This window comes from Onychostoma macrolepis, chromosome 20 (assembly GCF_012432095.1).
Source record: "Onychostoma macrolepis isolate SWU-2019 chromosome 20, ASM1243209v1, whole genome shotgun sequence".
In the NCBI taxonomy this organism is placed as follows: domain Eukaryota; kingdom Metazoa; phylum Chordata; class Actinopteri; order Cypriniformes; family Cyprinidae; genus Onychostoma; species Onychostoma macrolepis.
This window is the reverse complement of record NC_081174.1, coordinates 1,809,297-1,830,121: the sequence shown is the minus strand read 5'-3', so window position 1 is coordinate 1,830,121 and position 20,825 is coordinate 1,809,297. Positions and strand designations below refer to the sequence as shown.

Sequence of the window (20,825 nt, the reverse complement as noted above, 5' to 3'; positions counted from 1 at the left end):
ATTCACACTTAACACGTTTTAGCTTTAAAATACAGTACAATACAGTATACGTGCAAGCGGCTGCAATGAAGAAAACAAAGCCAGGGTCTTGAGATATGAAGATTTAAAGATTTATTTTTGATTTGTCTTTTATTTATTTATTAGGTTCGAAAAAGGACCACAAGCTCAAATTCAGATGGTACAGTCACCCAAAGCGCAACTGTGCTACACTTCAAAAGAGCTGTGTACGAGGCTATCAGCTCCAACAATGTTTGAATTCCTTTAACTTGACACAGCATCTTAAAACTTTGGCAAGACTCCCACCTAACTCATGTTTACAAGGAAAATCAGCTACAAAGCAGCACAGTGGAACAGAAAATGTTTTCTGTGTGAAGCACTTCTAAGATGTATTCAAGGTATCAAGTTCTTGAAAATGTAAGATAAATACTGTTTGATGTTTGTCACCATTTTCTTTGAAACTTTATGAATTTCTTTCTTCTGTAAACACAAAACGTAGAAAAAAAAAAAGGGCAAAATTATAGTAACTTGAGTGCATGTGCACATGTGTACTCACCCACAGGTCATGCTCAGCATAGTCAAACAGGAGCCAGACTTTGCGGTCACTGTGAGAGAGAAATACTTTCTGCAGGGCGATGACATTTGGATGCTTCAACTCTCTCAGCAACTGCAGAAAGACAGAGAGACATATTCGTCTGTTCCTTCACCTGTTCATTTTCCAAATGTCACATAAATGTAAAGGCATTTACAACAGGGAATGCAGAATAAACTTTCTATCACAAATTCTGACCCTGATGTCAACATCCATCTTGAGCAATCCTATCATGATTGGATAGTGCTAATAAATACACGTATCCACCTTATTCCTCAACGCAGAAGTAAGTCTATAGGCAAGCCACGTCTGGTTCATTAGCCGCTGTAGGGAAATTATGAGAATAATAACAACGTGCAGTAAACAGTAAAACTGTTTGCACTACAAACCAGTGTGTTCATAATTAATATATTCAAATAATATGGTAAGACCCACCAATTTGCAATATCAAGCAGCAAAACATACAGCTAGAAACAACTGGAAGCCAGGCACATTAAATTTACAAATGGCCGTGCCCATTTTTATGGGAAGAATAAGGTGGATAAACGATGTTGAGCACTCTGAAGACTGACTTCCAGTAATTGAACTCACTGAAAGTGGTGAGCACTATATTCTCCCTTTGAAATCAGCTGATGATAAACAAAATCTAGCACACATATGTTGCTTTTCGTGAAGTGAACCATATAATGCAAATTGTGGCCAAGTGTAAATGAAACCCCCAAACTCGTCCGATACGATTAATCAAAATGTATGTGGTGACCAAGTGAAGCATTCAAGCAAAAAGGCATGTGACGGCAACATTTGCAGTGTTAACACTAGGGGCACAAACATAGTAGTATTTAAACTTCATCAGAATTCCTACTATTTTAAAATGACCTGGGCTGTGTTTCCCAAAAGCATCGTGAGCACAAGTACATCGTAGACCAATTGCCACCAATGGATCTACGATCAACTTAGGCTTACGATGCTTTTGGGAAACGCAGCCCAGGCTGTTTTTAGTGATGCGTGTAGAAATCAGAAACGCTGCCCTTCTGGAGGCACATTTGAGATTAACAATATTTGTCCACTTGTGATCGGAGCACACGAGACGGATGTTAATGCCAGGTGTAAACAATGTCACTGTGTTGTTAACACAAAGCATAAAGTGTTTTTTACAAAGTCAGACAACACAAAGTGTGATACAATATAATTCCATTTAAACTTCCATAAAACTGTTGAATTCTCCTGGCACAGATTTGAGAAAACAGGAAGCTGTGAGACAGCACCAAAGCATTATAATAGCTCCTACATTATCAACACACTAGTTTCCTTTTTAACACTGTAAAGCTGCTTTGACATAATCTGTATTGAATAATGCACTAAATAAATAAAGGTCACTTAACTTGTTTAAATATGAGGCAGAATGACAGCATGACATTTTTCAAACAATGAATTCCAAGTTACATATTACAGCAGAATGCTAAAGGTTATATGTGAGAGCTAAATCTCACAAAGGATACCGCCATGCAGCATGATTGTGGTTCAATACAAAGCAGTAAAATTAACAGAAAATTAACAGTAGTGATAAACTATTGTCTACAGTCCAGTAATACCGTAAAAAGAAAGAAAAATACAAACAAGGGTTCCAGAAATACAGAATAATCTCACCAGATGCCAAAAATTTGTAACAAAAGCAAAAACTCTGACTGAAGCATGTACCTTTGACAGTATTGTTCTAGATGTCTCTCTAGATGTAAATAATTATTACACATTACTTTTTACAATCCATTTGCCAAGATAACTGCTCTGAGTTTACATTTACATTTATGCATTTAGCAGACGCTTTTATCCAAAGCGACTTACATTGCATTCAAGTTACAGTTTCTACATTTTATCAGCTCTTGCTTTCCTTGGGAATCGAACCCATGATCTTGACGTTGCTAGCGCCATGCTCTCCTATCGCTACAGGAGTTCTCTCCTATAATGCCTCATGCAATCCCTTGAAGAACACCTTGCAAGGGATCAGAGAGCATTCATTCTATTTTGTGAAGTTAAAAATCTTTTAATGCACATCAGAACTGTATTATAAAATTGTCCACTCAAATCTGGTTAATTTAATGTTTCTAGTCACTATGAGTGGACAATTTCAATATATATATACACTGCCGCTCAAGTTTGGGATCAGTAAGATTTTTAATGTTTTTTAAAGAAGCTGAAGTGCTTGATCTATTTGATCAAAAATACAGAAAAAAATATTATTGCAATTTAAAATAACAGTTTTCTATTTTAAATATACTTTAAAATATAATTGATTTCTGTGATCAAAGCTGAATTTTCAGCATCATTACTCCAGTCTTCAGTGTCCTTCAGAAATCATTCTAATATACTGATTTATAATCAATGTTGGAAACCGTTGTGCTACTTCATTTTTTTTTTTTTTGGTACCTGTGATATTGTTTTAGGATTCTCTGATTAATAAAAAGTTAAAAAGAATAAAATATTTTTAATTATATATTAAAAATATATAATGCTATTCAAAAGTTTGGGGTCAGTACATTTTTTCTTTCTTTCTTTTTTTTTTTTTTAAGAAATTAGTACTTTTATTCAGCAGGGATGTGTTAAATGAATAAAAAGTCATAGTAAAGACTTATATTGTTAGAAAACATTTCTATTTTGAACAAATGCTGCTCTTTTTAACTTTGTATTCATCAAAGAAAAAAGTATCAAATGTTCCAAAAAACAATATGAAGCAGCGCAACAGTTTCAACACTCATAATAAATCAGCATATTAGAATGATTTCTGATCATGTGACACTGAAGACTGAAGGAGTAATGATGCTGAAAATTCAGTGCTGCGTCACAGAAATAAATTCTATTTTAAAGTATATTAAAATAGGAAACCAATATCAGAAATTGCAATAAGATTTCACAATATTATTGTTTTTCTGTATTTTGATCGAATAAAAACAGCCTTGATGAGTAGAAGAGACTCCCTTAAAAACCGTTAAAAATCTTACTGATCCCAACTTTTGAGCGGCAGTGTATACATATTCATATATTCTAGGCGTGCTAATAACTTTGGCCAACATTTATTGGAGAAAAATATTTATTTCATAATGTGATTTCTCCCCATGTTCAATTGTTTTACTATTGTCAATTGTTTTAGATTTTTGTGAATATTTTTTAATGAAAGATTCATTAAAAAAGATTCATTTCGCCTTCTTTGCTCATATTTACCAAGAGGGCCAGTAATTCTGACCACAACTGTACATGTTAAAATAATAGCTATTGCTGGTCCACTTAGCCACACTGAAAAGGAGTATAAAATATAGGTTACAGTCATGTCTCTGTTGAGTATCTCAATCAAATGACAAGGTGTGGTCAACTGATTACAGATTTGGGCTGGTAACTGCATATCTGTTCAAATCCCGTAAGAGGCGATTCGTAAACAGCCACAACTGCACACTAAAGCAAGGCAGGTAGCTCCAGAGGAATTGCTCCTGTAAGAAGTGTATGTTGCTTTGCAAAAAACTGTCTAAATAATAGCTACTGTTAGCAGATAGTTTAAGAGATTCCAGTCAGCAGGTTAGATTGTTTGCGCTGAGATGTGACTGACATGCTGGTGTTTTGCAATGTGTGAAGAACGAGAGAGTCTTAGTCATCACTATGTCCTGCAACATGGTGTAGATCAGTACATTTCCACTGTAAATGTTTCTGCAACATTTGGGGAAGTGAAGGAAATCCATGCACAATATTCTCTGAAATGCTTACATACATCCATATATCCTATTTTGAAAATGTATAAATAGATTTGCATATCAGTTTTTTCCTATCTTTCCAGCCAATGTTGCCTTGAAGTTATTAATCATTGAATGCAACACTGCCTGCACGGTTCGCTCAAGTTACAAAAAAAATGCAGACCACTGCATGAAACGAAGTCAATTTGCACTTCTGCCTGCGCTGTGATGACGGCATTTTTGCCATGTGCATATACTTTTTACATATTTAAGTGGATTTAACACAATGGAATTAAGTAGCGACAAAATGCTTTAGCCTATTTTAAGTGAATTGTGCAAGCAGCAAATATATTTTTTTTACAGTGTAAAATGCAGCTCATTTTTTAATACAGTTTTTTGCTACACAACAATCCACTAACAAAAAAGTAAATAAAAAAATTCAACTTGTATTTTGTCAGATACAAGCTATGTTTGATTGGTTGATTGACCTAACACAGACAATTTGAGAACACAAAAAAGTAAATAAAGTCAACTTGTATGTTTTTAGTATTGTCGTGTCTTGCCTGTGATTTTGTGTCCTAAGTCTCCTGTTTTGAAGTTTATTTCATTCCGTTGTTCTTGTTTTCTCTTTTCCTGTGTTTACTTCATGCTTTCCTTGGTTTCTGAATGTGTTCTCTCTTGTTGGTTGCCTTAGTTACTGATTACATTCACCTGTGTTTAGTTGCTCGTTTATTTGGTGCATCTACAGACCTGTGTTTCAGTTCCCTTTTGTCCAGTCTTGTCTATGGCTTGCTATGTTTCTGCATTTCTCCTGTGATCCCAAGGTCCAGAGAGTTTTGTTTCCATTTAATAAGTACCACTTTGCATATTGATCTACGTTTCAACAATCTCCTTGCCTTGCACCAACCTTGACAGGAGATCAGACCATAAATGGACCAAGCAGTGGTACAAATCCTCCTCCTCACCCATGAGGGCGACTGACGCCGGTTTCACACTGGCAGCTGAACCGCGGCGTGTGTAGGCCTACTGCAAATACAGATGAGTATCATCAATTCTGTCGCATTTTCAAGTTCAAGTTCAAGTTCAAGTTGAGCTTTATTGTCATTCTGCTACATGTGTGGACATATAGTGGAACGAAATGTCGTGTCTCGCAGGACCACGGTGCTACATACTAGTTAGACATGAGATACACATACAGCAATGCAAATATGGGAAAAAACGGCCAAAAAAACACAATAGGGCTATACAACAGTTTAACCATCTGACTATACATATACTATAAATACTATAACTACTATACCTAGTTGACTACACATACACAAACTGAGACTGTACAAGAACTTTACATAAATACTGTACATGAAATAGTGCTAAAGAGATATTTGTACATGAAATTGTGCAGGAAATACATATTTTTTTACATTAAATTGTTCAGAAGAGAGATTTTGTGGGAAGCAGCGCATAGTGCAAAAGAGTTAGTAGTGCAATGCTCCAGTAAACATTATTTTGTAGTGCAATATTCAAGTAAACATATATTATCTTATTGAGTCTTTGTTGCAGGGAGTGTTTATAGAAAGTGTCTAGTGTGCATATAGTGGGACGAGTGCGTTACTACAGGTGGTTTGTATAGCCCACTCACCTGTGTGTAGCACACCCAGAATTGCACTTAGGAGAAATTTGTCAATAGTTATTTATAGTTGGGGGGCTGAGGTGTTCATGGTTTCAGAGCGGGGACAGGGAGATTGGAGTTAAGAGCTCTCACAGCCTGGGGAAAGAAGCTGTTGAGCAATGTGACAGAACGAGCTTTGATACTCCGGTACCTTTTTCCTGATGGCAGGAGCTGGAAGAGGTTGTGGGAGGGGTGGGTGGGGTCCTTCACGATGCTGGAGGCCTTGCTGGAGCATCGTGCAAGGAAAATGTCCAGGATGGAGGGAAGAGGGGCACCGATGATCTTTGCGGCAGTGTTCACTGTCCGTTGTAGGGTCTTGCGGTCAGCAGCACTGCAGTTCCCATACCAGACAGTGATGCAGCTGGTCAGCACACTCTCAATGGTGCCCCTGTAAAAGGTGGTGAGGATGGGTGGAGGGAGACTTGCCCTTTTCAGCCGACGGAGAAAGTAGAGGCGCTGTTGTCCCTTCTTGTTGAGTGACGTGATGTGACGTTGGTGGTCCAGGTGAGATCCTTTGTGATGTGCACCCCCAGGAATTTAGTGCTACCAACTCTCTCCACGGTTGAGCCGTCGATGGTCAGTGGGGGGTGGTCAACAGAGTTTCTCCTGAAGTCCATCACAACCTCTTTTGTCTTACCCACATTGAGGGATAGGTTGTTAGCACCACACCATTCAGCCAGCTGTGCCACTTCCTCTCTGTAGTGCGTTTCATCGTTGTTGCTGATGAGGCCTACCACAGTTGTGTCATCAGCAAACTTGATGATGTGGTTGGAGCTGGACTTGGCAGTGCAGTCGTGGGTCAGCAGCGTGAAGAGCAGCGGGCTGAGCACACAGCCTTGTGGGGCCCCTGTGCTCAGTGTGGTAGTGCTCGATACGGACTGACTGAGGTCTTGCAGTTAAAAAGTCCAGGATCCAATTACAGAGGGAGGTGTTAATGCCCAGCAGGTTTAGTTAGTGGATGAGCTGTTGTGGGATTATTGTATTGAATGCTGAGCTGAAGTCGATGAACAGCATTCTTACATAGGAGTCTTTCTGTTCCAGGTGAGTAAGAGCTAGGTGGAGAGTGGTGGATATTGCATCGTCCGTGGAACGGTTTGGACGATATGCAAACTGGAATGGGTCCAGCGTGCTTGGGAGACTGGACTTGATGTGATGCATGACTAACCTCTCAAAGCACTTCATCATGATTGGGGTCAGTGCTATGGGACGATAGTCATTCAGACAGGACACATGTGACTTCTTTGGTACTGGGATTATGGAGGTGGATTTGAGACACGTGGGGATGACTGCCTGGCTCAGCGAGATGTTGAAGATGTCTGTTAAGACATTCGTCAGCTGTGCAGCACAGTCTCTCAGTACATGTCCAGGTATGTTGTCGGGGCCCGCAGCCTTTCGTGGGTTAATCCTGGATAGGGTCTTCCTTACATCGGCTGGGGAGAGACAGAGTACCTGGTCGTTTGGAGATGTGGGTGGTTTCTGTGCAGGTGTGTCGTTCTGTATCTCAAATCGTGAGTAGAAGTGGTTGAGTGCCTCTGGTAGGGATGTGTCATCGTCACTGGCCTGTGGCGGGGCCTTGTAGTCAGTGATGGTCTGGATGGCTTGCCACAGGGTCCGAGTGTCTTTACTGTCGCTGAAGTTGTTGTTGATTTTTTTAGCATACTGATGTTTTGCCTTCTTGATGCCATGAGACAGATTGGCTCTTGCTGTTTTGAGGGCTGCTTTATCTCCTGATCTGAATGCTTCATCTCTGGTCTTTAGCAGCCCACGAACCTCTGCTGTCATCCATGGCTTCTGGTTGGCGCGTGTGGTGATGGTCTTGGTGACTGTCACATCATCTATGCACTTTTTGATGTAAGCAGTCACAGTTTCAGTGTACTCCTGTAGGTCTGTGTGGTTGTTGTAGGTGGCCGCCTCTTTAAACATGTTCCAGTCTGTGTCCTGGAAGCAGTCCTGCAGTGCTGAGGTGGCATTTTCTGGCCATACCGTGATTTGCTTTTGAACCGGTTTGGTGAGTTTCAGAAGTGGTCTGTATGCTGGGATTAGCATAACAGAGATGTGGTCCGAGTACCCGAGGTGGGGGCGGGGTTCAGCTTTGTATGCATTTTTCTCTATTGTATAAACAAAGTCCAGTGTGTTATTTCCCCTTGTTGCAAAGTTCACATGTTGGTAGAACTTTGGCAAAACTGTCTTTAAGTTTGCGTGGTTCAAGTCACCGGCTATGATGAAAAAGCCGTCGGGGTTATTTGTTTGTTGTTCGCTGATGGCGCTGTACAGCTCGCGAAGCGCGTCCTATGCGTTTGCACACGGGGGGATGTAAACCGCGACAATAACAATGGCCGTGAACTCCCGCGGCAGATAGAACGGTCGACACTTCACAAACATAAACTCCACCAGCGATGAACAGTGTTTTGATACTATCGCAGCATTGTTACACCATTCTTTGTTGATATACACACAAGCCACCCCGAGTCTTACCAGACAGTGATGAATCTCTGTCCGCTCGGTAGCAGTTTAGCCCGATGCAGCTGAATGGCGGAGTCCGGGATGTTGTCCTTTAGCCATTTTTCAGTGAAAACAAACACACAACAATCCCTTGCCTCATGCTGTGTAGACCGACTGAGTTGAATTAAGTCCAGTTTGTTTTCCAGAGAGCGAACGTTTGAGAGCATGAGTGTTGGAAGAGCCGGTCTTAAGGGGTTAGCCCTTAGCCTGGCTCGTATACCTCCACGCTTACCGCGCTTACCGCGCTTCCATCCTCTCTCACACCGCTTGCGACGCCGCCTTGTGCGGGTAGCGTCAGTAGGCGAGGCCGCGGTCTCGAGGTCCGGCTCCAGCAGTAAACAAAGGCCTCGTAGCTTCTCAGTAGCCGCCGGCGAGAGTTTGTGTTTGTATGTGTTGTTGATATCCAAAAGGCTTTGGCGATCATAGATATATCCCGGAGTGATCTCCCGATGAATTAGCGGTAAATTGACATTGTTTGGAGACGAACAGACGACATTAAAAGACATAAAAGCACTGTCTTTGGGACCCGGAGAAGCCGCTGCGTCTGAGCGCGCCGCCATCTTGGATTTAATGCAGCGTTTTCCAGCGTTCTCCTCCAAACACTGTGTGCCATGTGCTTTGATGTATAATATGGCCAGCATACTCTGATGCGTGTGTCCCCCTCCCCTCTGTCCCACACACATATGTAAATAACATGCTATATATAGGTAGTTTACACGATAAACTTGACCTAAGTTTTCAAGATACTGTATATAGTATACGAAAAAATTGCCGACCCTGTCAGGAAAGATTATGTCTGACCCTTCTCACATTTTGTATGAGAAATACACATTTTTGCCATCCAACAGAAGGCTGAGTTGCTAGATTGAATATATAACGTAGCCTAAATCTTTTGTGTATCAGTCTGTAAAATTGTTAAATCAGAATTGGGGGCTCAAATAGGCCTCTGGGGTCTGGAAAATAGAAAGGACTCACTCTTCTAATGCACTGTAGCCGTGTGTTTATGTTCACTGTTTTTTTGTTTGTATTAAGGTGTGTCTATTATATTGTTTGTTTAGTAATTATCGATGTGAATTGATGTGAGACACAAGCTGTGAGATGCATGACAAATTTTGGAAAGAATTCCAACAATAAAGTGTAATTGGATTGAATAATTGAATTGAAAAAGTAATCTTAAAGCTAACAAATGTCTTTAGTTTTATTAATTTAACAGACCTTTGAAGTTTGGGCAAAAACTTGTGGAAGTGATGTGTTTTCGTGCATTTTATTTTTTCATATGGTGATTGTGAAACACGAAACACCTCACTTACATTATTTTATGGTGAAATGTGTTATTTTTAATGTTAATCAGGTCAATTTTGATATATAACAATACACTGTGGCTTTAATTCAGCGTAAGCAGCGCAGCAAAAATAGACTCGGTGCTGAAACGATCGTGGCACTGCTGCTCCTGCTACGCCGCCTCTGCGTGCGATGTGAATGCTCTAATCTGTTAACATGGGCGCCGAAAAAAATACGCGCTGCTTACGCACTGTGGTGTGAAACCGGTGTAAGGCTTGTCTGCTTAGGGGTGGTCCTCAAGGAACCTTCTGCGAGTACTTGGATCCTCCTTCACAGTGGGCAAAGCCCATGAAGTAATAACGGCATTTAGCTACCTGTTGTCTGCAGAATTGAGTGCTTTTCTCAGCCTCTATGATATGCAACACTGCAAGGAGATTTAGTCAGATTTTTGTGCTCTTTTAATCAGAGCAGAGTCTTCATAGGTTCCCCTGATTCATTCTCCTGATAAGAGGGAATCTCTCCTTTGCTCTCCAGCTCCAACGCCGCGGCCACGGTCTTCTGGCGACCAAGATGCATCCTGCTACTGCTACACAAAAGCTACTTACGGGAACAATATATGTTAAATGTGATCTGATAGCTATCTATCTAGTTTTTTAAACTAATAAAACTAGAACACATTAAATGTTGAAAACATAATAACAAGCAACAGCATGCAGCTCAATATAGCTATAAAATGGCCCTAAAATGAAGAAACCAAAGTCCAAAATAACAATTCCCAACTGATACTAGCCAACTTCAACACCTTTCACCCAGCTCTGGAACAATATGACTATTGTTTTGCCTTTCCAACAAAGTAAAAGAGAGGTCAGATATTCAGAGATTGAGAAAGAGTGTTTGATCCTATTAGTTTGATGGTAACAGCATAAGTCCAAACAGGTAGTCAGACAGTACGTGACCTGTATATCAGCAACACACTACACAAAGAATCGCTTGGATTTAAACAATTCAAACACAATTCAATGGACAAATTGTCTGCAAGCAGCGCAACAACAATGCTCAGTGCCGTGACTCAATGTGGCCTTCTGAGACCTCTATACCCACGACGTTTCAACCTCAACAACAATGTTGTTATGCAGTTGTTTTCAATCTCAGGAAAGACCTGGGCCAATTGTGCTGCTACTGAATCAATTCTATATTAAGGAGTTGCAGTAAAGTGAATAAACAAGTTTTTGGTAGCACCCATAATAGCAACCACCCACACACCCAAGCAATGTGGTAGCACGAACTAGCACCCTTCACATTTTATTCAGAAAATGTATTTTATTTTAGACGATGAATGAAGATACAGCAGTAATGAACTATATCAAACTTTAATACTTTTGTTCTCAAACTGAAGTTTAGTCTACATAGAAAATTTAATTAATCATAATTGAAAATAAACAAGCAAGAAAAATGAAAAGGGAGAAATTATGCACAGGGACATTGTTATGAAAAAGCAAAGCCTCCAGGCTTTAAGATTTGCCCTCGCTGGAATTAAGGGGCCAGACTGTTAAGCAAAGGAAATGCTGACACTTAAACGAAAAAAAGAGTTATTATATGTTATGTATTTTATTATTTTATTTTATATAAAAACATAAAATGTGCTTAAAAATGATTTTCTTAAAGGAATTGCTTGTATTCATAGGTTTTATTTATTTATCTATGTATGTATGTATTTATTTTTGTATGATTTAATGAAGTGTATAGTGCACTTTATTTAAAATCTTGTCATGCCATGAAGTGACATTTCAGTGACCATAGAAACTGTAAAACTTTGAAGACAATGAGCACGTCTTCATTTCAGAACATATGATACATGTTTTATTTACAGTATTTTGAATGTTTCATTTTACAAACGTTCAGGGAATCAAAAGTTCCTGTGAATAGAGAATCAACCATACAGATATTTTTTCTGTAAAACTGCTGTGGCTGTTCAACATGAGACTGCAGAACCTGTTTCAAGATCAGTCTATGCAAATATGGCCACACCTTAAAAGTCTATTTCAGAACAAACTGATTAGGACCAAGAGAAAGACAAACAGTGGCGCTGACGCACGTCGCATTTGAAAGTGAAGATCGCCACCCGCAATTCAGAGAAAAGCTCAGACGTAAGAGAAAATATCGAGCAGTGCCCATGCATTTGTTGGTAGGCGAGCATGTGTTTGTGGTGAAGGCAATGCAAAGCACTTAACTCAGTCCAATACAAATAAGCACAAATATTTATGGGCCATTTATTAGTGTCATTTGCTGAGGCACAGAACGTCATCCTTTAATCCATAGCAGCCTCTTTACAAATCTGCATTACACTGTGACAAATCCACAAGACAATCCACACTGAAATGAACGCATTTTACTCTAGGTTAGTTCTTCTGTTTTTTTTTAGCAATAGTAGTGTTTATCCTACTTCCTCCTGTTTACTCACGTGCTCCCTGCCTTGCATCTTGCTCTGTCTGAATCAATGTTTTCACCCATTTTTGCACGTTGCTTTTTAAAAAAATATTTTAAATGATTATTGACCAGAAAAAAGCAATTCACAATTCAGAAAACACACTTCTTGTACAATGCATGTGAATCAACAGGATGTGTAATCAATGCATAAGAATCAAACTTGCCTTCTATATAATATGAAAAAACTGACGCCCTGGATGACCTAATGCAGATTATTAAATCTGTCAAGTCAAGTCAAGTCACTATTATTTGTACAGCGCTTTTAACAATGCAAACTGTGTCAAAGCAGCTTTACATCAGCTTGATATAAAGCTGGGTGGCTTTATATCAGCTTTAAAGTATTTAGACAGGAAATAGTTTGTCGAAATAGTGTCACTGGAGCAGTACACTTTCAAAAGATACTAATAAGTAATATGTACAATCATTTACATTTATGATGTTAATTAAGTGTGTTCATTTTTAGTTAATGTTAGTTCATACTGATACTCTTACTTTATTTTAATATAAAACAAATACATGTAGAAATTTGCATGAGCCCATATTTAATAATAATGCTATTGTTCACTAGTTCATAGTAACCACTGTGTAAAGTTAATGTGCAACCACACTAAAGTCTTACCGATGCATTATTAACAGCAGTCATGCTATGATTCCCTCAGTTGAAGCTGTAAATAAAAGGATGCTGGCAAAGCAGATTTGGCAAATGCTCCATGCTTATTTGTGTTTGCGCGCTATGGAGAGCCTCAATGCATCAAGTGCGCTATGTGCTCACTGCAAAGTTTTGGGAATGACATCTGCATATAAATGCAGGATTAACTCTCAAAATTGCAATGACTGGCATAGTGATAAATCATAACATAATCATGAATATAAATATCTAAATAGTAGGGGTGGGAGAAAAAATGTATTAACCTAACTATCGCGATTTTTTTTTCAACGATTTAAAAATCGATTGGTTTATCTTAGAATTGATTTATATTTAATTATTTGACTTTTCCTAGGAGGTTGTGGGGAGAAGTTAGCGAAGTTATTCGATATGGAGTGCAATTTTTACCAGGGGATCCCCCTCGAATCGCTATTTGGCTAGTTTTGAGTAGCAATTGGGTGAGTTTTGCTGTGAAAACCTGGCAACGCTGTATGACAGAGGATCAAACCTCTTCGAGAATTCTTTCTGCACCTTCATGTTTTGAATCCCAAGTGTGGATGCACTTTAGATTTTACACACTGACGGGAAAACATGACTAAACATGACTAAAACCAAATGGTTTATTTCAGAAAGTATTTTTTGCCTACTCGTTTTGTTGAAGTTCTGACTATTATATTCATGTGCAAGTTCATGGTTTTGGTACTTGAAAGTTTCATGGTTCACGGTACTTTAAAATATAGCTACACTGTGTATGTGTATACTCCTGAAATAAAAGTTCAGAAAGAAGTGACTCATCGTATACAGTCTCTTTAAGGGTGTCATCGAGGATTTTCCATTGTCTAGTCTTTAACAAGCAAACAAAAATCACAATAAATTGTAATATCGAATCGCAATAGCTATATAATCGTGATACTCAATTATTGCAAAATATATTGAATCGGCACACAAGTATTGGGATAGTATCACTAATTTCAGAAGCACCCTCAGTGATTTGCTTTTGGAACTGGACCTGCCTCTACATGATTCTTTAACATCTTCATTTTAAATAAAATTTATGTGCGCCATTTTCTTTCCACTGGCCAATGATGATTCTGAAAGAAAATGGACTGGGTTTGTTAGCAACAACAACTTTCACATGCATCTGGAAACAGATAAATGACAGATAAACTGTGTCCTATTTCAGTGTTGTTATGTGTTTATAAGAGAAGAAAGTCTTTGTTTTTGTTTTCTTTGTGCACAAAAAGTATTCTCATAGCTTCATAAAATTACAGTTGAACGACTGATGTCAGATGTACTATTTTAACAATGTCCTTACTACCTTTCTGGGCCTTGAACATGTCAGTTGCGTTGCTGTCTATGGAGGGTCAGAAAGCTTTTGAATTTCATCAGAAATATCTTAATTTGTGTTCCGAAGATGAAATAAGGTCTTAAGGGTTTGGCACAACATGAGAATGAATAATTAATGACAGAATTTAGATTTCTCATTATTTAACCACTTTTAATGACTATGTTGAGTTCCACAGGTCTCTGTACTCAGACCTAAGCTATTTTATTTTTCAGTTACAGCAGACTAGTTGGTTCTGTTGTCACGTCATACATCTAATCCTTCATTAACATTGCTCACAGCATAGGCAGCTCTTCATTTGTCTTTTTAATACCTTGAAAGGCAATTTAAAAGTTCATGTTTATCATTTAAAAGTTTTAGTCTACCTTTATCTCAACCAAGCCCTAGGTAAGGTCTGCATTTCTGTTGAAGATCAGATAGCTATTGTACTTCACTGTGAACAAAGCTCAGGATTTTACAGTCAATTGTTACAAACCAACAGAACGATTGAGTCACCGGCTGCATTCAAACTAGACTGACTCACCAGGCACATTCAAAACACACCTCATCGAAATACTCTAGGATTCACCATTACTTCATGAAACCTGAGTCTGTGACAGGTATCTCTGTCATTTTGGTACAAAAACACAGGCAAAGAAGATAATAAATAGTAACAAGAATGTTTGAACGTTTTGTACACGCACCGAAAGAAATGACTGTTTTAAAAATAGTACATGATCTGGGCAATAATTAAGTGCAATTAGGATTACACAAAGCTAACACACAAAACAATGACAATTTATCATGAATACAGTCATACGGGCCTTATTATTTCAAATGGAAAGTAAATAATTTGGGCAAAAATCAACATGACAACAGAGTGTTAACCTTGCGGTAGTCATATGATAATAAGGACACTTTTGTCATGTGATTGTGGGAGAGTATGGCTGATTTGCGTGACACAAGAAAAGTTTAAAAAAGGCAAAACAGCCTGAACTGTTTCAGCCTGTCACCTACCACAGAAATTAGAAACAATGTTTTCCATTATTATGCCTACAGTCATGGTCAGATTTATTGGCACCCTTGGTAAATATGAACAGAGAAGCCTATGAAAATAAATTTGCATTGTTAATCCCTTTGATTCAATACTTTTTGTATTTATTTCATAATGTGATTTTTCTGCCACTTTAACTTGAAGGGTTGGAAACAATACAGATTTATTTTCCACAGGCTTCTTTGTTCATTTTTAACAAGGGTGCCAATAATTCTGACACACAACAGTTTAAAGGAAAACTCCAATCTCCAAAAGCCAGTTTAACTGAACTTTACTTCATCTCCACACTGCTTTTCACCACACACACTGCAAATCAGCTTTAAAAAGAATACTGCCTTACAACCAGGGGTCAAATCTGGATTTTTGAAGTGGGGGAGTCAAAAGATCCTGAGTTTAATCAAATGCCCTTGACAAAACCAGATATGACACTCTGAACCTTAAAGAAAGCTTCCAGGTTATTTTCACAAGTACCTAGCAAAAGTCTTCACTTTTTTTTAGTTGGTGTTGGCATTTGGTTACACACAGAGCGGTTGGTAAATTATTCTATTGTACTAATCTCAAACTAACACACATATATAGTAGCCTAATATTTAAGAATTATGGCAGTTAGAGTTCATAGTGCTGCATACTTGCTGGATTCCTCTGTTAATGGATTACTGTATACATATGGTAACACTTTATTTTAGGGTCTCTTAACTAGTTGCTAATTAGCATGCATATTACTAGAATATTAGCCATTTATTAGTAGTAATTAAGCACATATTAATGCCTTATTCTGCATGACCTTATTCTACATCCCTAGTCCTACCCAATACCTAAACTTAACAACTACCGCACTAACTATTAATAAACAGAAAATTTGGGATTTTATTGAGGAAAAGTCGTAGTTAATAGTGAATAAGTGTTACATATTTTTTGTTTTTAAAAACTGACGGCTGATGAAAAATAATTGTATGCAAAGTAGTTTATGTAGTTCATGTAACTCACAGCAATTTCCCTGCAGGCAGACATGGAAATACCAGTGCCTTCTATCTGTTTCAGTGCATACTCCTTCTCATCCTTCCTGTAAAAACACAAACACAACATTACTAAAGGTGAGGAAAAACACACAGTAAATATACCATTACAACACTTTTGAATATTAATAACTATTAAACAACTATATATTGTATTTCAGTAACTTATATTTAAGATATGAATAACAATATATTATTTGTCATAAATTATTCAGCTAATAATAAAATGAAATAAATAAAAACAATGTGCATTGATATTGATATTACTGAATTAAATAATAATCAAGCTATGTGAAATCTACAAACAATGCGATGTGAAAAGTTAATTTACTTACAGCAATTATTTTTTTTTTTTAAATCATAATTAATCTCAATACACTGTTCAAAGCCTGCAAAAGTCAAAGAAAATATCATTTTAGAAAATGCATATGTATACATTTCACCTATCAAATATGTCAAACTAATCAATATCACTTTTGCTTTTCAAACAAATATTTCACACACACACAAAATAATAATAATAAAATAACTTTAGGCTTTAACTCATACAAAATGGATACACTTCTCAAAACTGTATGGCCACATACAAAGATCATTACACAGTTAAGCAGTGAAGCAGGTATCGGCTGTAGTGAAGTTTTCTCCAAGTCTGAGTTCATGATTCTACCAAAAAAAATATCTGCGAACCAATTTCTTTCTTGTAATGATGAATGGCTGAAGCAGGATTTTTTTCCTATTTCTCATCTAATTTACATGATTGACTGCCCGACTGATTGACTGACTCATTGATTGATTGACTCAATGACTGAGTGAGTGATTGATTGATTGTCTGGCAAATAGAATGAACTATTTAAATATCCATTTTGTCAAAAGTAACTTCACTTTTCTTGGCTACTTTTCAATGACTTTTAACCAACCGATGAAAAACTCATTTTCTGAGATGTACAAAGCTCTCCTCAAGTTCACACAGGTGTATTTCATTACATTCTATTAATATCACTCATTAACATTTCAGAACCACAAAATGTTTCTTTTTGCCTTCATTTCCAATACAATATCTATCTTTTATTATTTCAAAAATATACTCTGTATAGCATTTAACATGCAAAGCGTTCTTGAGTTACCTTTCTTAAAAATAAACAACACTTGTTTGTATGTTTTGTTACCCAATGCAATGAATTGCAAACATTTTCCAGGCAAGTGCTTAAATACCTATATAATTAGAAGTAATATTATTTTTTCTGTGAATAAGTACCAATTTTGTACCAATATATGATATGAACTCAGAGTGTGGTCACGTTTACTGTTGTTCTGAGGCTTTCACAGACTAAATCCAATCAATTAACTAAGAATCCAAATGTTCGGGAATTTCACATGAGGGCAAAATATTTCCTCACACAGATTTCACAACAGGTTCACGCTGTTCAGCAAGCTGACAAACACAAAACTGCTTGGTTTGATGACGTTTGTGTGACTTGTGATTGATGTCACTCCACTATTACCAATAGACTATGAAGCTTTTCTCACCACACCTTCAGAAATCATGAAATAAAAAATAAAAAATAAACGGATTGCAATTATCGAATGAATAATACCATTAATTAATATGGTCACCATCAAATAATTGCTGATGCAACAAGCACACCTCATTCAACTCATTACCAGAAAAAAAATAATTAGGTGTTTCAATACCAAAATCTATACTTTTACTTAGTGCTGGGCGGTATGAAATGTATATCACGGTATTTTTCAAAATTATACCGGTTTCACGGTATATGACGGTATTTATTTTTTTCATGCATGATCGGGTGTTAACCACATTTTCTACTGATTGAGAGAGGAAAAACTGCAGTAGATTGACTTAGAATGCCCTATTTTACTGTCATGATGAGCGAATATTGTAGAAAAATTCCACACTAAATAGTGACTAAACACAACCCATTAATACATGTTAACCAGGAGTCATTCTCATTTATAATCGCGACATCGTCTGATAAAATCAACATGCATCTAACGTTATACTAAAGAGCGGCTATGCGGTGGTTTTGGCTATATTACTTTTTTGTCTCATGCAGCGCACTGCCTGCGTCTGAGTAAACTAAAAAAAAGTGCATAATATTAACAGACGAACTATGCTCATATTTATAATTCCAAACAGTCGCGGTACGGCCAGCTGAATGCGGTGCTTCTCTGCCGCTCGCTGCACAGAACAGACGCCGAGAGACGCGACACTGCGCCGGGAGTCAGATCTCGTGCTCGCGGGGCAGCACTGGAGACATCTTCCAACTGAACCATAGCTAAGGTTTATCCAAAACATTCGCTAGGTTTGTCAGTTTGTATATTCTATGGAAAAAAGCCTCTAAAAGGGTTTGAAAGTTGCTAAATATAGTGCTAAAGTCACGCTCGTGTGTGAGACGCGGGAGCTGGTGGCGGCGCGCGGTGGATATTGAGGATGAGTTCTTCTGTGTCATCACGTTCTACAGCTTCAGAACACGCTTAGTAACACATACAGCTGTTCTTGCCACAAAGCAATAGTGAAAAGAGACCCCTCTCAAACAGTGTGTTGCGTTCCGAAGGTTATTTAAATAACACCGGTATTGCGGTATTTTAAAAATTCATATCATAAGAAAAATAAACACCGGTATTCGGTATGAACCGGTATACCGCCCAGCACTACTTTTACTACTCCAGGACCATGGTTGGGAACCACTGGCCTCATCTAGCCTAACTAATTGAAATCTTTTGTACTCTTCTGTATCATCTTTTTCTTTTTTCTTTTTTTTCACCTGTGGCTCACATATTGTAATTTAGTTACACATGACCCATTCGAGCACCGATGATCAGAACAAATAGCCAATCAGACACGTACCACAACAGCATACTTTATCTTTCCTCTGTTTTTTATCATGATATAATAACATGTATGACTTAAAAAGAGTGAGCAGCTCCTAAACCTCATGATGTAATGTCAAAGGCTGAACCCAGAAGATTAGAGTAAAGAGACAGACCTGCTCATGATTAATGTTCAGTTATCTTTGACACATAAGTGATTTCTGTAATGGTTGCCATTGTGCTGAAGAGGTTGTGGGTGGCTCTACAGCAGGGGTGTTAAACTCTGCACAGCTTAGCTCCAACACACATACCATGTAGTTTTCAGATAAGCCTTGATGACTTGATTAGCTGGATCAGGTGTGTTTAATAGAGTGGTGGAACTATGACGTCACTTTGTAGGTAAAAACCAATTTTAGCGCTTCCGGTTCCATCGGGTCAATGGGTTTTTTGAATGGGATTTTGGTTAACAGTTTATCAATTTATAGTATTTTCCAGTTGTAGTATCATTTATATTAGCCTACAATAAATTGTATATTAATAACCAATTAATAGTTTCCCGCATTTTATATTGTTGTTAGACTTATATTGTTGTTAGAATGTTTTTTTGCTTTGCCCCGAAATGCAACACAAGTCTTCGGATGGAAGAAGCTCGTTTTATCGCTTTCCTACTGATACAGAGACTCTGGGTTCGGACTAAAGGTAAACTCATAAGATTATTCCATGTAAACACCACATTTACCGGCTTAGTCACGGCGAAAGTGAAACTTTAATGATGCATAGTGCTTAAAGCCACATTAAAATTAAATGTTTACGGCCACAAGAAGCTGTTAGAAAGCATATAGATTGAGGATTTCCTAGAAGCAAGGATAAAAGAACATTTTGTGTAACCATCCTAACAAAACGAGAGCTGAAATGTGGCACTTTATTCACTAAAATAAGTTTAATCTTACCATATCAAAAAACTCGTTCACTCTGCTGTTATTTAATAGATTAAATGCACTAGACTTTTATTGAATAGTACGTGGAGACACATTTTTAATTAAAATATTCACATTAATCAAGGATTTATTGACATTCAATGCACTTTATTTCGAAATTTACAGAAATGCGTGCTTTCATATGTCCTTTAGTTATGATCAGTGTTGGGCTTGTTACTCAAAGAATGTAATATATTACTCATTACTAGTTACTCCTTTCAAAAGTAATATTGCTACTTTACTTATTACTTTCTGGCAACAGTAATTAGTTACACTACTAGTTGCATTACTTTTTCTTCACGCCCCACAGAAGTTGTAACTGTGTATCTTCCACATAAAATTCTTCAAGAATGTTACTAAAAACATATTTCTGCCTCATCATTTGAGCAAAATCCACATTGGATCACAGTCAGAAGTTATTACAAACACTCAATAGTGACTGATAGTGACATTCAAGTAGAAGTGTTGTATTTATCTCATTAATTGTCATGTGTAGCTTGAAGTAATTTTTTCATTACCCATATGCGATTAAATTTCATTATGTATTTTATCAAATCACATGAGTTTGTAAGAAACTGTTTAATTTTCTAAAAATATTTTGAATTATATTAATATAATGTAGCACATGCTGATCAGAGGGATGTAATGCCAGAGTAAAGTAAAGCCACAACTTACACAACAGATCTTTTTTCCTGACAAAATCAATATAATGCAATATTTCTATCTGCTGAA

The 20,825-nt window shown here is 37.5% G+C and overlaps 2 protein-coding genes across 11 annotated transcripts in view; one reads left to right on the top strand and one right to left on the bottom strand.

Annotated features, from left to right (window-relative positions):
• Positions 1–20,825, top strand: part of amd1 (adenosylmethionine decarboxylase 1) — a 47,196-nt gene that overhangs the window by 9,013 nt on the left and 17,358 nt on the right. The window lies entirely within an intron of this gene.
• The window catches only part of cdk19 (cyclin dependent kinase 19), a 55,629-nt gene that overhangs the window by 25,559 nt on the left and 9,245 nt on the right, over positions 1–20,825 (bottom strand). For 5 of the 10 annotated variants that reach the window (XM_058756993.1, XM_058756988.1, XM_058756991.1 and 2 more), the window contains exons 2-4: positions 16,620–16,673; positions 16,256–16,331; positions 554–664 (exon numbers count right to left, since the gene is read on the bottom strand). In XM_058756993.1, coding sequence (XP_058612976.1) covers positions 554–664; positions 16,256–16,279 — 135 coding nt within the window. In that variant the 5' untranslated portion in view covers positions 16,280–16,331; positions 16,620–16,673. The remainder of the gene's footprint in view (positions 1–553; positions 665–16,255; positions 16,332–16,619; positions 16,674–20,825) is intronic. The other 5 variants (XR_009267730.1, XM_058756994.1, XM_058756986.1 and 2 more) reach the window with 1 other exon arrangement.